This window comes from Ischnura elegans, chromosome 4 (genome assembly GCF_921293095.1).
Source record: "Ischnura elegans chromosome 4, ioIscEleg1.1, whole genome shotgun sequence".
Lineage (NCBI taxonomy): Eukaryota > Metazoa > Arthropoda > Insecta > Odonata > Coenagrionidae > Ischnura > Ischnura elegans.
Window position 1 is genome coordinate 34,721,032 of NC_060249.1, and position 14,547 is coordinate 34,735,578.

Consider the following 14,547-nt stretch of genomic DNA (forward strand, 5'->3'; position numbering starts at 1 on the left):
TCCTCTGTTTTATTTTCTTTTTCATTCTTTGCACTTATTTTCTTATAGCTGGCATTTCTGTTTTCTTCGTGTATTTCTCTAATCGACCCAAGGTGTTAAGTACTAAATATCATCGTAAGCATTTGGAAGAGACAAATAAAACGAATCAATGCATGCATAATCCATGATTGCGTAGCACGAGCATTATCCTGCTTTGAGGCTACTACTCAAGTTACTTACTATGTATGGCTGAAAAAGTCGGTGTCAAAAGAAAGAAAACATATCATATTCCAGCTACTGAAAAGGAGAGATTTGTGGAATTAACACTAACATATTGATGCAATGAAATAAAGGGTGGGGTGTTCAGAACACCCCGCGCGAGTAACGCCGGGTTAAAGCTATGAGGTAGTTATTTGATAATATTTAGCAAATGAAGAAAGTGCTGAACATATTATTAATTTCATTTCTTCAGTTCCTCCATCACCGTTTCCTGGTAATTTCTCCTGTTTTTTTAATTTTTATTCAGTGGACTTCTTTTCTTAGAGCTTTTATATTTGTTTTCTTCGAGAATTGCTCCGATAAACCCAAGGTGGTAGGTACTAAATATCATACCACCAAGATTGATAAAGAATTATCTTTATTCTATTCATATATGTTGATTGAGATACATAGGACTCATTGCTTCTGTATAATTTTGGTTAGTCGCTACCTTGGTTTGACTTGGTTCGAACCGACATTTTTGCAAAATTTGGCGTTTTCACTCAAGATAACTAAGTTTTTATGTTTCTCTATGTGTTCATCGGTTTTTATTCCTCTATGTAAAATAATAACAAATTTAGAACAGTGACAAAGTTCCAACTGCAAGGAGAAAAAACTAATATTTGGTGTGACAAGGTTCTAACTGCATTTTACTTATTTTATTACTCGTATGTAAAAAAATAAAATAAATAACATATTTTCTTAAAGTAATAATTACTAGTGTATTATGTGGATCACTAGTGTATGTGCCAAAAATCAAAAATAAATTCCTATTAATAATAGAAATAGAGCAGTTTAAAACTTCGACAAGGTTTCTCTCAAAACCAGCTAAAGGTCAGTTAGAACCTTGTCAAACCAAGGTAGCGTAATGTAATCGAGGATGTCGAATATTAACACACAGAGCTGCAAAAAGTCATAGTAAACAAGTAAACTGCTCGATTGAATTACGTAAATGGAAGTGAGTCACTAATGGCAAAGTAGTCATTGACATGTATTAAAAAATATTGAAACGAGATTAATGCCAATCAGGCATCTTTAAGAACGTCTTCATTGGATGCTTCTTGCGTCAATTCTCAGTTCAAATGCGACGTTGGAAACTACCAATAGGCTACTCGCGCTATGAGACATGTTTTTCAACTAACACGCACTTGATTAAAAAAGTAATTACATTCATACATGAAGATTGAAATTACCAGGTTCTTGGGGATTCCCAATATCCGTAGAACTTCGTGATAAAGTTGTTTTTGTAGCTGCCGGGATCAGGACTGTAGTTAATAATTCTGTAATAATGAAAATTTCGTAATATTGGATGAAATATTTTAACTAGTTCGGACCTGATACTGCATCTGATTAGCTGAAGATTGCTAATTATTTTCATAATATTTTCAATTATTCCCTTTATTCATGCACAGAAATCATGACATCGAATAAAATACTGAGTAGTGACTCCATCGTCGGTTAGCATGAGTTACCAGCTTAGCATGAAAAGTTTGTCTTCGCTTGTGTAAAATAAAAACCTTGCTCTAAGTTTGGCTGAAAATTATTTCCTACAGTTAAGCACACTGGTAGTATCTTTACGGCTTTGCATTTTGAAAAATATTTTACCAGTTGAGGTAGGTTCTCACGAAATCTTTTGCGAATTAACTCAGCTAGTCCAGATTATATCTGTCTCAAAATCTCCATTCTTCCGGTGCTACCGCGTCTGGTTGTTTGTTGATGACAACAGTTTCGCTAGCACTGCTGCTAGCGTCTTCAGGTCGAAGACTTCACTTCTCCATCCAGGTTCTCCATCAGGTCCATCTTCGACCTGAAGATGCTAGCAGCAGTGCTAGAGAAACTGTAGTCATCAGCAAATAATCAGAGGCGTTAGCACCGGAAGAATGGAGATTTTGGAACCTAGACACCGCGGAAATCTACGCAGTCACATTAGACCTGTCTGTTCAATACACATTTGTACCCACTCTCCCTCATTCTACCAATAAATTCCACCCTCTTCCTTGCATCGCTTTCCTAACGACGATCATTTTCCACGATGGCTCGAGGGATTGGATTACCATCCCTTTTACCATCACTCGGCTTGTCCCTTTTTCCATCGCTGAAACCGTCCTTCAATCAATTAGAACGCACGGTCACTAAAAGCGATTGAAAATCCTGAATCATACGATAATTTGTAGCGTCATTTTTGAGTGATCGCTAGGAAATGATCGTCGCGCGTAATTGTTTTTCGCGATCACTCCAGTAACGAGGATTCCCATCACATTTTTCATTTTTTCCGTCGCTGAAATCGTCACTGAAACACCATGTCAGCCAATTAGAACGCAAGCCCGTACGGAGCGATTGCAGCGCAACGTTTGACAATCGTCGGAACAACATAGGTAAACATAAACACGCTATATATTTTCGTGGTGCGTGTCCTATGACAACGAGCTGTGATATCGGAAATGATGCGAAAAGCGACGGCGGGAGGGACCGTGTGATTCAGAAAAATGATCACTCGATCGATCACTTTTACAGTCGCGAAATTACGGTCTTCATTCTTCTCCTGGCACTCGGACAGCGCAGGGTGGCCAGATTTGTGATGAGTTGTTACAAAAAGTGCAGTGTTTCCAGTATGTTACACGAGTTAGGATGGGAATATTTACAGGAGCGTAGATCGAAGTATAGGCTTAACTTAGTTAGGAAATTCGAAGAAGATATTTTCTTAGACGACGTGAATCACATCCTTCGTTAACGCGGACCGTTATAGTGGACGCGATCATGAGAATAAAATAAAAGAAATAGACTGCAAAACAGAGAGATTTAAAATGTCATTCTTCCCTCGTACTATTAAGGATAGCAACGTTGTCTCAATTGATGAGATTAATGGCGTCGCTCGCTAGGATCACTCATTGCATTTTTTTTCATAGTTCTAACCTTGCATGTATTTGCTCTAGGAATTACTAACCATTAGCAAGTTTTTTTTAATGAATAAGCATGTATATTTAGCTAGTATGCGTAATATTTCTATGACCGTGCGGTGTGCATGTGGCGGTCCTCTTGCATGCTGCATGTTGGTGATTTGTCACTCCCTGCCAAACACCCTAGAGGTGGCTCGCAGGGTATTATGTACATGTAGAAACGATCGCTCAAGTGATCTCTAAAACGGACGGAACAAATGATCGTGTGATTTAGGCTTAACGCCAAGCATGGATTTTAATTTAATTACATTTGTAAATACGAAAATGACGGAATAAGCGATAAAAAAGGAACAGTGATAATGACCGTGTCGTTCAGAATATGACGTAGCAAGCGATCACTCTTTCGGTCCCTGAAAGCCTATTGCTGGAGCTATATCATTCTGACCGTGTGATTCAGGCTTAAAGTAATTCCTCCATCCTACACAAAATCGTGAATGCGTAGAATTTTACGCCGCGAAAATCCCACAGGAATTACTTTGTCGAGCACTAAGATTTTTTAAGAAAGATTGCACAGTGAACAATTATTACCTATCTAGGATATTTTTACATTTTTTTAATGCTTGACACGAGATCCGGTTCGAAAGTTTCCTTATTACCCTCGTGACAATTTTAAATGCGTCAAAGGAACAATCCTTGGCAAAACCTAGTGGAATATAGGAGAAAAATTGGATACAGCACGCATTCTATATGATTAAAAAGAGTGGATAAACACATGGAGTGGTTTGTCTCTCTTTTGAAAGTTTAAGAGTTTGATTCCCAGTTAAATTAATGTTTGCGTAGGCTAAACACTTAAATTGCACCTCGCTACTTATCATTTAACCAACGTGCTTTAAAAAATTCTCAAAATTACTTTCTTACTGTACGAATAATCCACAGAGAAAAAATTATTCGCCTTGACCAAGATATTCGAATGATTTTTTCTCTGTGGATTTTTCGCACAATTTGTGCATTGCGGGTGACTCCCGTTAAAGTTGTCACCGTGGCTATTCCCGGTATACTTAAATCTAATTCCTCTCCTACTATTAACACCATCGATCAACAAGAGAGACAACGGAGATCAGGTCGATGAGGAAGTACAAGTTGGCCCCTTATTTTGGAGTCAACGACAAATTATCCGTGGACAGTGGCGGATCCATGGGGGAGGCTAAGGGGACTACAGCCCCCCCCCCCCTTGGGTATCCAATTTACACTAGATAGAATGGTAATTTTTTTCGGACCCCCACTACTACTGGGAGGTCACCCCCTTTGTCCCTATCCTGGATCCGCCACTGACAAATAGTGCAAACTGGAATGTTATGTTTAGCCACATATACCACTATATCCGTCTCCAGTCAGGAAGTGGTCCTTCCGAAACATTTCGAAGCCGATAAGTGAGTAAAGTAATGCTGACGCCAGGTTTCTCTCAACCCTCCCTTTCAAATGACCCAAAAGAACTAAATTCAAGCGGTGCCTCAATGCGGTTAACGCACGGTTTTATATCATGGACGTTTATGTGTGAAGCAATTGAATTACATTGCTGTGGATGCTTTAAGTAAATGAACCGAAATTTTTGGAGAAACGGTAGGTGTTATATTGTTTACCAGTGACGAAGCCACGGTTGCCCCAATCCAGGACATGATTGTTTATGAATTCAATCCAGGACGTGATTGTTCTTTGTCGTTTGTTTTAGATTTCCCGTTGTAAAGGCCAAAAATGGGCTGTTTACGGGGGGATGAAAATAAATTAATATGTAAACGGCTAGTGTAAACACCCCCGGCCACATAACTTTTTAGGCGGCTTGCGGGGTAGTATGTAGGCTTTCCTGCCTCTCGCGTCGACCTTTGACCCGTGGAGATCATTCGCAGGAAGACCTATGAGGTGTCCCGTGAACCCCCTCCTCTCCTCCTATCAATTGGTAGTCCATATTTACTATTTGTCGTATATTTCCAGGTGCGAAAGAAGTGATAAATAGAAAGAGATACTTGCCGAACGGATAGATACGGGAATTCGTTTTCCCCCGAATCATAAAGGAATAACATAGCACCCCGGCCACACGTGTTTTTAGGCGGCTTTTGGAGTGGTATGTACTTTGTGAAATTTTTAAACTGAAATTTAAAATGATTTGAGACCAACAACAAATACAAAACGAGTGAGTGAGCTGAAAAACGGTTTTAAACAAAGATTTCCGCGACGGGGATTCGATATAACAACCATTACCGCTATGGCAACGCGATTGCTCCACCAGGCCACCGCAAATATTTGTCCTAAAATACAAACCAAAAGTGAAGACCGGTGCAAGTATGCAGTAAATTCAGACTAAATACTCATTAAATCTAGTATAAATCGAAACAGAATGATACACTTGCGAGTAATTTCTCCCTCCGAGTGCATATACCTTCACTCATAAGCGAAATATTTGCGATGCGTAGTCAATGACAACAAAAGTAGCAAGGGAAACTACATTTCCACGAGGAGCAGAACTGGCTTCAAATACTTTGTCCTAAAACTTTTGAAAGTGGTTTTACATGTATATGTGGATTTGAGTTACGCAGTATTTTCCTCTTTCGATAAAATCCTGAGGACGAGAGACAACTCTCCCTTGCCTGCCACCGCCGCTGACCTTAGACCCGTGGAGATCCTTCGCACGAAGACCTATGAGGTGTTCCGCGCACCCTATCCTCTCAATTGGGGAAAACCCTCCCTCCCCCACGCCTCCCTCCGCGCCCCCCTCCCTCTCCGCACACACTCATAATCGCACTCGACCCCGCCCCCTTTTCCCCACCCCCTCCACTCCCGGTGGGGGAGAAGGCGGGGGCCACGTGGTCGGCGGCCGTCGCCTCCAGAAAGAGGTTGCCCTCCGAGAGCGAGTCGCTTTGCAGACAGACACTCGACCGCGCCGCTACGACACACACGCACACGTACACTCGCTGCTCTCTCAATCTGTCCTGTGCTACAGAATCTCTCCGCCCTCAACTCCTCTGACCTAGCCTTACCCTCTTAAATTACATATTTATCTCTCCCTTTCTCTATTTGCTGAAGGAAATCGAAGAGACTCCCTGGGCTAAATAAGGGTTTAATAATTACCGAAATAGGGCAGAGAACTAGGGTCAAATTTTTGTCGTAAATATTTGCCCTCAGCGCGCCGGTACCTTTACCGGCTTCGGCGTTGGGTCAAATACCGGACGCTGTGTCCGATATCGAGAGCACATGAGCCCTGCTATTACCTATTTATCAACGCAGGCATCAAAGTTCTCACCGTAACTATTACCTTCCCTACGCTATACTCAGGTTTAATTAATTTGGCCACTTTTTTCAATAGTGTATCCTTAAGTTTGTTATTTAATTTGATTTATAATTTTTTCTCAATTTGGCAAAAATAAGCTCCTCTAAAATAGTTTCGCAGATGCGAAATTAGATCCACTATTTCTCCATTATTTTGGTGTGAACATAGTTGAATACAGGGGATGATAGAAGATCTATTCTGTCGTGTATTCGTTAGATGGTTCTAACTTTTGTCGCCTTAATACCCCGTGGGAATCGTGGGTGAAATCAGAGAAATCCTCCCCTCTGGTGGGTGTATTTAAAGTATCGCGTGCATTGAGAAAAGAGAGACTTCACCTTCCGCGTCTCGCGCGAAATCGTGACATTTCGTCTCTGGCTCTTCGACGGATCGGCGGATACGCCTCATATGAGTCCCGGGCGTGATAGGAGGGCATTGGGGACCACCGGGGGACGAGACACTCACGGAAATCCACTCACAGCGAAGCACATCGTCGCACGAACGTCGTCCACGCCTTGAGCGCGGGTCCCGCGCGAACAGAACCGCATATTCTTGGGTCGAGGAACGCGGAAAAAGCAATACTTTCGAAAAAAATTCACATTTCCGGAAAGTTTTAGAGAACATTTTTTCACTTACCTAACTTCCATACAAGGTATTCATCATTCAGGTATTTTATTGTGTTGTGAATTTTGAGAACTAAAGTGGTAGAAAAAATAGATATTTATTATACATGTTATAATCCGCGCGCAACCGAATTGATAAGGGTTACGTCTTCCGTGGACCTTTCTCTGTTGCTCTAAGTGAGCATTTATCACGTCAGTCTCTCTCTCGGCACGATTTCGGGGCTCCTTTCTCGCACGGCTCGATTACGATTTACCGCGCCAAAAAAGGGAAACTTATTTAGCTTCCGGCATCCGAGAAATTCATCGTGAGGTGGGGAGGTTAAAAGAGGAGGGGGAGGTGGGAGGAAGAAGACACCGAGAGATTCGCACGCGTTGTGTGCAACTCGTTGGCGGGAGAGACATCATTCCCCCGCGTCACGACACACGGGAAGGTCCTCCGCAACATCCCCGCCACTTCCGAGTCTTGAAGCGGCGGCCGCGGCAGCCTCCGTGTGCGATTCAGAGTCTTCGGAGTGTGCAACGACCAACGAGGTCTCCAGTGACCAAACCCCCACAACGATCAATCCGCTGACTGAACAGAGTGGTGCGCGAGTTTCTTTCGTCACCCATCCGTCCATGCACATGAGTCCGGGCGAGGACCGAGGAATTCCCCGGGGAGACGAAGCAGGGAAAACCGCCGCTGCGCCCGGGACCATCGCGGACCCACGAAAGCTCGCCGAGGAGGCCGCGTTGGAAGCCGGAGTGAACCGCGGAGCCGTCGACAGGACCGGGGGAAAGTTCAAGATGATTCTGCGGTCCATACCTTGGGACATCTTCTCATGGGGCGTTACGAGAGAGGTGAGTACAAAATTTCTTTTTTTTAATATTATCCTCATCCTTCTAGGTTCATATATTGCCTAACCCAAGCGTGAAACGGGTGTGAAAACCTAAAGCTAAACATGATACATTTTACTGAAATTGATACAGCTGAAATTGCATATGTATGCGGAAATTACGAAGAAAACACCATCAAAACAAAAGATTTCCGAAAAACGCGGAAGAATCCATGTTCACGATGACGGAAATTCACGGTCTGCCTAATTTTCTTTCTCATTTTCAAATAAACCTGACCCTTCGAAGAGTGAAAATATCAATCCCATGTTATGTTTGGTGACTTAAAACAACGACTGACTGTGATATTTTTTATTTAACGTGAATGCGGAAAGAAGAAGCACAAATAGATAGAAATAAAATTCTAGGATAGCTCTACGCGGCGGGCGATAGACAATGATAATGGTGCTAATTAATTTCTACATATTGGGGCCCTCTGGTCCCCGTTAGCTTCCCTTCCTACCCACTATGTGAAATTCGTTTCCTTGACCAGATCGTAAAAGAATTGCATTGCAACCATCGGTCGAGAAGTCCTTTGCTGAAAAAAACCTAAAGTCTAGGTGACTCGCTATGTTGGTTTTATATTGTAGCAATCATTTTTCAAAAAGAAAAATTACGACCTTTCATTCGGTGCGTTTTGATTTAATGACAAATAGTTTAGCGTCGAATAACACATACCTAAAATAATCAAGAGCCATTTTTAGTCTGAGGTTATTTCAAGTGCGGTGAAACATACCGCATTACTCACCAATTACGATGACGCTAAGAATTTTTTACTTGTTTACTGAGTTTCACAGTCTGTTTTTTCATTTTAAAAGTATCCGAGACATATTCTTCCATTTTTAATGCATTTTATCTACGCCGAGCCTTTGTCATTCTGCATAAATAGTCCCTCGTAAAAATAGTTCCAGCTAAAATTGCTCTTTTATGTGGAACTTACCATGAAAACGCTACCAAAGCAATAGGTTCTCGAAAAACGATGAAGAATCAATTTTTAGTATTTTTTAACGATTAAATACCTGGAAATTCGCATTCTTTTTTAGAGATAAGTAGTAGTAAAACATCTGAAACAAATAAACTGTCAACAAGGTTTTCCATTCGACATAATTCAAATTTTGATATTTTCGCAGGATTTCTTATTATAAAGAGCCTATCCACACCACAAATTTGCTTGAAGAGTAACATAACGAACAGGTTGTAAACTTTACTACGAAGAATGTCCACTTGCCACTGAGTATTGTTGTCCAATTGTGTAGTCCACTTGCTCGTGATTTATGTGTAAATTATGGCATACGATGAGAGCGGAAAGAATTTAAGAAGTACGTTTTCCGGCGACGTAATTGCATGCAATGCCTTCTTTTTCAAATAGATAACTCAAACCCATCACCATATGTCGTCTAGGGAGGGGTTTTTCTTCCAATCGGGCTTTCACTGTCGAAGCATATACGTCTCAGGAAATGAATTCCGATTTTTTTTCGGTGAATATTTGCATGTTCACTTTTAACCAATTTCACGCAACAAAGATTAAAGTCCTACCACTAGAGACGAAAATGAGAAAAGTGTATTAACAATTCAATTTAGTAAAAAAAGTATAAAAAAGTAACGATTAAAGTAAGCTAAAGACTGAAGCTAAAGCTGAATAAGGAAACGTAACGGAAAAGGAATAACAATATTGTGCTTTTGACTTGATAATTTTTCTTCGGTTTTTTTTCGGGATTTCGGGAGAAATGTTTCATAGCGATCGAAATATAATTCCATGTAAAAGTTAGCGGAAGTAAACATTTTAAAAAATATTCGAATTTTTTCCTCATTATCATCTTGAATAATCCCGCTAGCTTGCTATTATTTTTTTTCTCAGAATATTTCTAAGAGTCGGCGGATGTGCGTAAACGATAGCGTCGTGGTTTATTGCATCTAAACAATAATTCCACCTCATCTACAGTGTTGATCAATATGATTACTCACCGCTGAATAGCCATACAGCCAGATAAAGTCAACAGGAAACTGTGCCAACTGTAGCAAACATTTTTCCACATCAACGGTGTTTATAAAACATGCGTCTATTTCTACAGCTCGTGGAGAAGGAGAATCAGCTGATCGAACGATCAGAATGACCTTGAATCCGCTGGGTATACGGCTCAGACCAGTCTGCATGGTAGTCTGCCGAAAATGCAGGTCAGGTGACACACTAAAGAAGTAAAAAAATAAACACGCAACGAAAACTTAAACCATGGTTTTAAATTCATAATAATGCTTCACAGACAATAAATATAGTTTTTACAAATAGTCTATCTCATAATCATTCGTCCAATATTTCTTTCCAACTAAATTCCTCCGCTTTAACAACTTCATTTCTCACTTAAGATTACTGGACATGAAAATTTTATAAATATATGACATATTAGGTAAAAAAACTGGTATATAATTTCTATATTTTTGGAATTACTGACGAATGTCATCGGCAATAAATAAAAAGTTTTGGCGAAGTGTATAAAAAATTTGCTACACATAAAACTTATGCATAAAATATATTATAATTTAAGTATATTTTCAATAAAATCGACATTTATGATAGTATCGAAAATAACACATGAATATTTTGCTATCAACTCACTTACGGAAATATGCAAATTGCCACAGCTTTATCTCCTTGGAAAATGAGATAATTTGCTGGGCTAAATTTTTCTGCATAAATCGATTATATCTTAAATATATAACTTCTTCCTGTCGGGAGTAAGTCTTGAATATTTGGTCACCACCTGACTTCCGGGACAGTGAGATCTTTTGTAACACTGTCACCCCGTGAAATGAATTTATTTACTACTATTTACTACTATTTATTTACTATTATATATGACCCATTAATTCCGAAGTTAGAAGAGATTTGCGTTGTTTAAAAAAAATCCGTCAATGTTTGTGGTATAAACAATTTGTATTCGGAAAATTGTCAATAATAGATCTGGCTTTCTTATATCAAAATTTCAAGTCATTGGAACGAAAACTTAGGGAATACCAAGGGCTCAAAGTTGGGCAACTTGATTGTACACGCAAAAAACGGGAACCCTTTTTAGAAATAATTAAGTGAGGTAAATACTAAGGGGCGGAATTTTGTTGAGTAAATGATCCCACGTATAAATAATTTTTCTTTCGTTTACTACTTGGTGTATTACTGAAATGGATCGCCTCGTTTAGACGATAGATCAACCTCGGGTGTCTTGCTTTTGGTATAGACATCACCTTGCAAGATAGGATGGCTAGCTCGAAAACCTGTGAGTTGAAAACGCAGGAAAAAATGAAAACCTCCTCCTACCTCACTCAATAAAACTCCATGCGAAAAATAGCCATGCCTTTCTTCAATCCTTCGAGTCAATGACTCAAATCCGCTCCTTTAGGAGTATGATTAATACGTCACAAAAGGCGAATTCGGGTGGCCCAATTGAAAGAGCTCTTGTGATACGGCTCCGACCACAAGAGAGGCACTTTGGATTAGTGCCCAGAATAATAATTAGGAGGAAGCATCAAATGGCCCATCCTGAAAATCGTTTCCTCTATTTCGTTGCCTTAGCCGTTGCCTCTCGCGATAGAATACTTGCGAGGAGATATTGGCGCTTCGGAGCCCCATATTAAAAGATGGGAAGGGAAAGATAATGAACGTAGGTTTGTCCAAATATCCATGTCAACTTCAAATCGCCTCCCAATTCATGGAATTATTTGCCAAATACCGACAAAGTGAACGATAGTTTTGACGATAGGTCACTTCGATAGGCATGATTATCACAATGGAAATTTATTTCTTATTGCACGATTGACTGAATTAGAAATCTTAAATTTTCATAAAATGAAATAATCTTAATGTATAGCTCCTTCCGGTTAAACACGTTGAAATTTATTATATAGAAAATTCTTCTTGTATTGGATTCCAAAAATTTACAATGACAAAATTCATGCTATGCAACAGAGATGACTTCTAATGCTTTCAAGTTTACTGCGTCCTAGCAACGATCGATATGCTTGGAATCTGAGACTTTTTTGTCCACTTTAAAAAAGGAATGCTATAAAAATTAAAGGCTCTGGGATACATAGAGAAAGAAACGTTTGATATTTACATGAAACATATTTCACTTTATCTCATGGAATCATCAAATCATAACTTCATTTGATAATATTCATCACTTTAGTATGAGTGAAATAAATGCTTAATATTCATAATTGCAGTATTTGCCATGATAAAGGATAAGGACGATAAAAACGGCATACCATAAGAATTGTTAAAAGAAAATCAATGAGAAAACTGCATCTTTACCCTTCTACAAAAAGAGTAGCTGAAATCAATTCTTCATACAAGTTAAAGCGTAATTACCAAAACAATTTATATCAATCATAAGCACATTTAAGTACTATTTTACTATTCTTATCAATAGCGTTAAAGCAAAATCAATGCAACTAGGAACTGAACAGCGTCGATTTTTGGATGTAAAACGATTCAATAAACATCAATTAAACTAAAACCATAGATATCCCGCTAAGAGCCTTTAATAACTCGGAAAGGAACATTAAAGGAATTCTTAAATCATTTTCATAGAAAAGCTAGGTATTTTGCAAAACATGAACTCCATGTTCCACACTTCTCATTTTGAAGTATGGATATGATTAACATACAAGTTTATACAGATTATATTCTCCACATTTACGCTGGATTATATTCATTTATTTAATTTATTCATTTATTATGAGTTATTCAAAATTTCTGTTATTTTGGAAATATATATCCGTCTTGAAAGCGTTTAGATGTCATAACAGCCCTGTAATAAATCGCGTGGAATCCAATTATTATCAAGTAAGAAGTTGAACCGTTGAAATAGTATAAAAGGTGACGCGAGTGGTACAAAGGTGACGCGAAGTACAATAATCCGTCAAACACTTAAACATAACGTCAAACATAACACACCAAGCCGATTTTCGTGCATTTCAGTTGCTACGCTTATCAATTTTTTTTTCCGCTCCCATATCCTTGAACTCTACCTTGCCCTCTTATATAACGGTTAAAACAAAAACAGAGATGAAAGATGAGTCTCGAAATGGCACGATAAGGTATGCCGACTAAGTGCCGTAGGTTTTAGAAATGCGGTGCTTAAATGACCACACTTGTTGAATGTTACAAAAATGTTTTTTAACGTAGTACTTTAAGAAGAACTTCTCGTGTACTAATCGTTTCCGAGTGAAAGATAAATAACTATCTATATCTCCGCGGCTTCAAGCTCACTACCTCTAGGTATTTGGTCTTTGGAGAAATTTCTACTTGAATAATCAAAAATCTTAGCCGCTATTACATTGACACAGTTCTAACCACAGACGCAAAATGTGGCAACCAATTATTATCCTTATGAATGATTAATTCCAAAATGTTACTATAACATTGTAAACATCTCTTTTTCCTGATAATTTTGGTAAGAACGAAGACTGAGACTTCTATAAATTGATGAAAGAGTCAAAAAGGTAAAAGATCTCATAAAGTGGTTGTTTACCTCACTTCAAAGTCATGCAGTCACTACAAAAGGATGAGGTACCACCCGCTAAATCGACTGAAGCGCAAAACAACAGATACTTAATAGTAAATTATCAATCAACTATAAAGTTTTAAATGAAAAATACAATGCATTAAATTTTTATCAATTTGTTTCCCAGCGATGTAGATTTAAAAAAGATAACATCTAGCACACAATCGACACTAATTTGGTCGGAATATTCAGATGATAGATGATGTACATTGTACACAACCCTCAAGCAATTACGCCATTTATAGCGATAAAATTCATAAAATTGGCAATTTAACGCACTTTATTCGATAATTGGGATTGCCATTTGACAATATTCTCATAGGAAGGCATGAAATATGATACTGTTATTAAATAAAGCAGTAACCAAATCGCTGTTTCAGTTGTTTCTCCGAAGTAAAAATAATAAAAAACAGCAGGCTGCTCCCAATGCGGATTTAAATCTTGCTAACTACTATGAAACAAGTACGCAACCAAATTGAAATATTTTTGAAGGCTACTGAGGCATGACTATTAATCAACCATCAGGACAGGACGTTTCCGCAGAAAAATAATTCACAGCCATGCGGAAGAATAATGAAACATACCGCAGTCATTTTCGAGGTCAAATACTTTTCACTAGCATGATTTAATATAGAGTAATTTTACTCTCCACTCTGTTACATATGTCATAAAAGCTTAAGAATGGTCATTAACTTCATTTGAGGCACGAAAGAAAAATATGTTTCCCAAGCTTCTTGACACTTAACTCCGTGTCATGTCAACCGTGAACATGTTTTCCTGTTGATAATTAATTGCTCTTTTTTCTTCCCCTGCAGCCATAGCCATCATAATAGCGTCTTGAATCGTGTTCTACATTTAAATGATGAGTCATTGTTTATGCATAAAGCTTATTAAAGCGAATAGTAGCCATCACATCCGAGGAAAATTGAAGAAAAGATGGATCTAACCGTTCCATAAATTGACAGTTTTTTTTATTTCTCTTGACCTCAACGATGATTATTGCCTTGGAGTGAGGGTATTTGAAAATTAAACGGAAAAATTTC

The 14,547-nt window shown here is 38.8% G+C and overlaps 1 protein-coding gene across 1 annotated transcript in view; it reads left to right on the forward strand.

The window, feature by feature from the left end:
- Positions 1 to 6,060: 6,060 nt before the first annotated feature.
- LOC124157257 (facilitated trehalose transporter Tret1-like) overlaps positions 6,061 to 14,547 on the forward strand; it is a 125,768-nt gene continuing 117,281 nt past the window's right edge. The window contains exon 1 of the mRNA XM_046531829.1: positions 6,061 to 7,913. Within this exon, the coding sequence (XP_046387785.1) occupies positions 7,692 to 7,913 (222 nt within the window). The 5' untranslated portion in view covers positions 6,061 to 7,691. The remainder of the gene's footprint in view (positions 7,914 to 14,547) is intronic.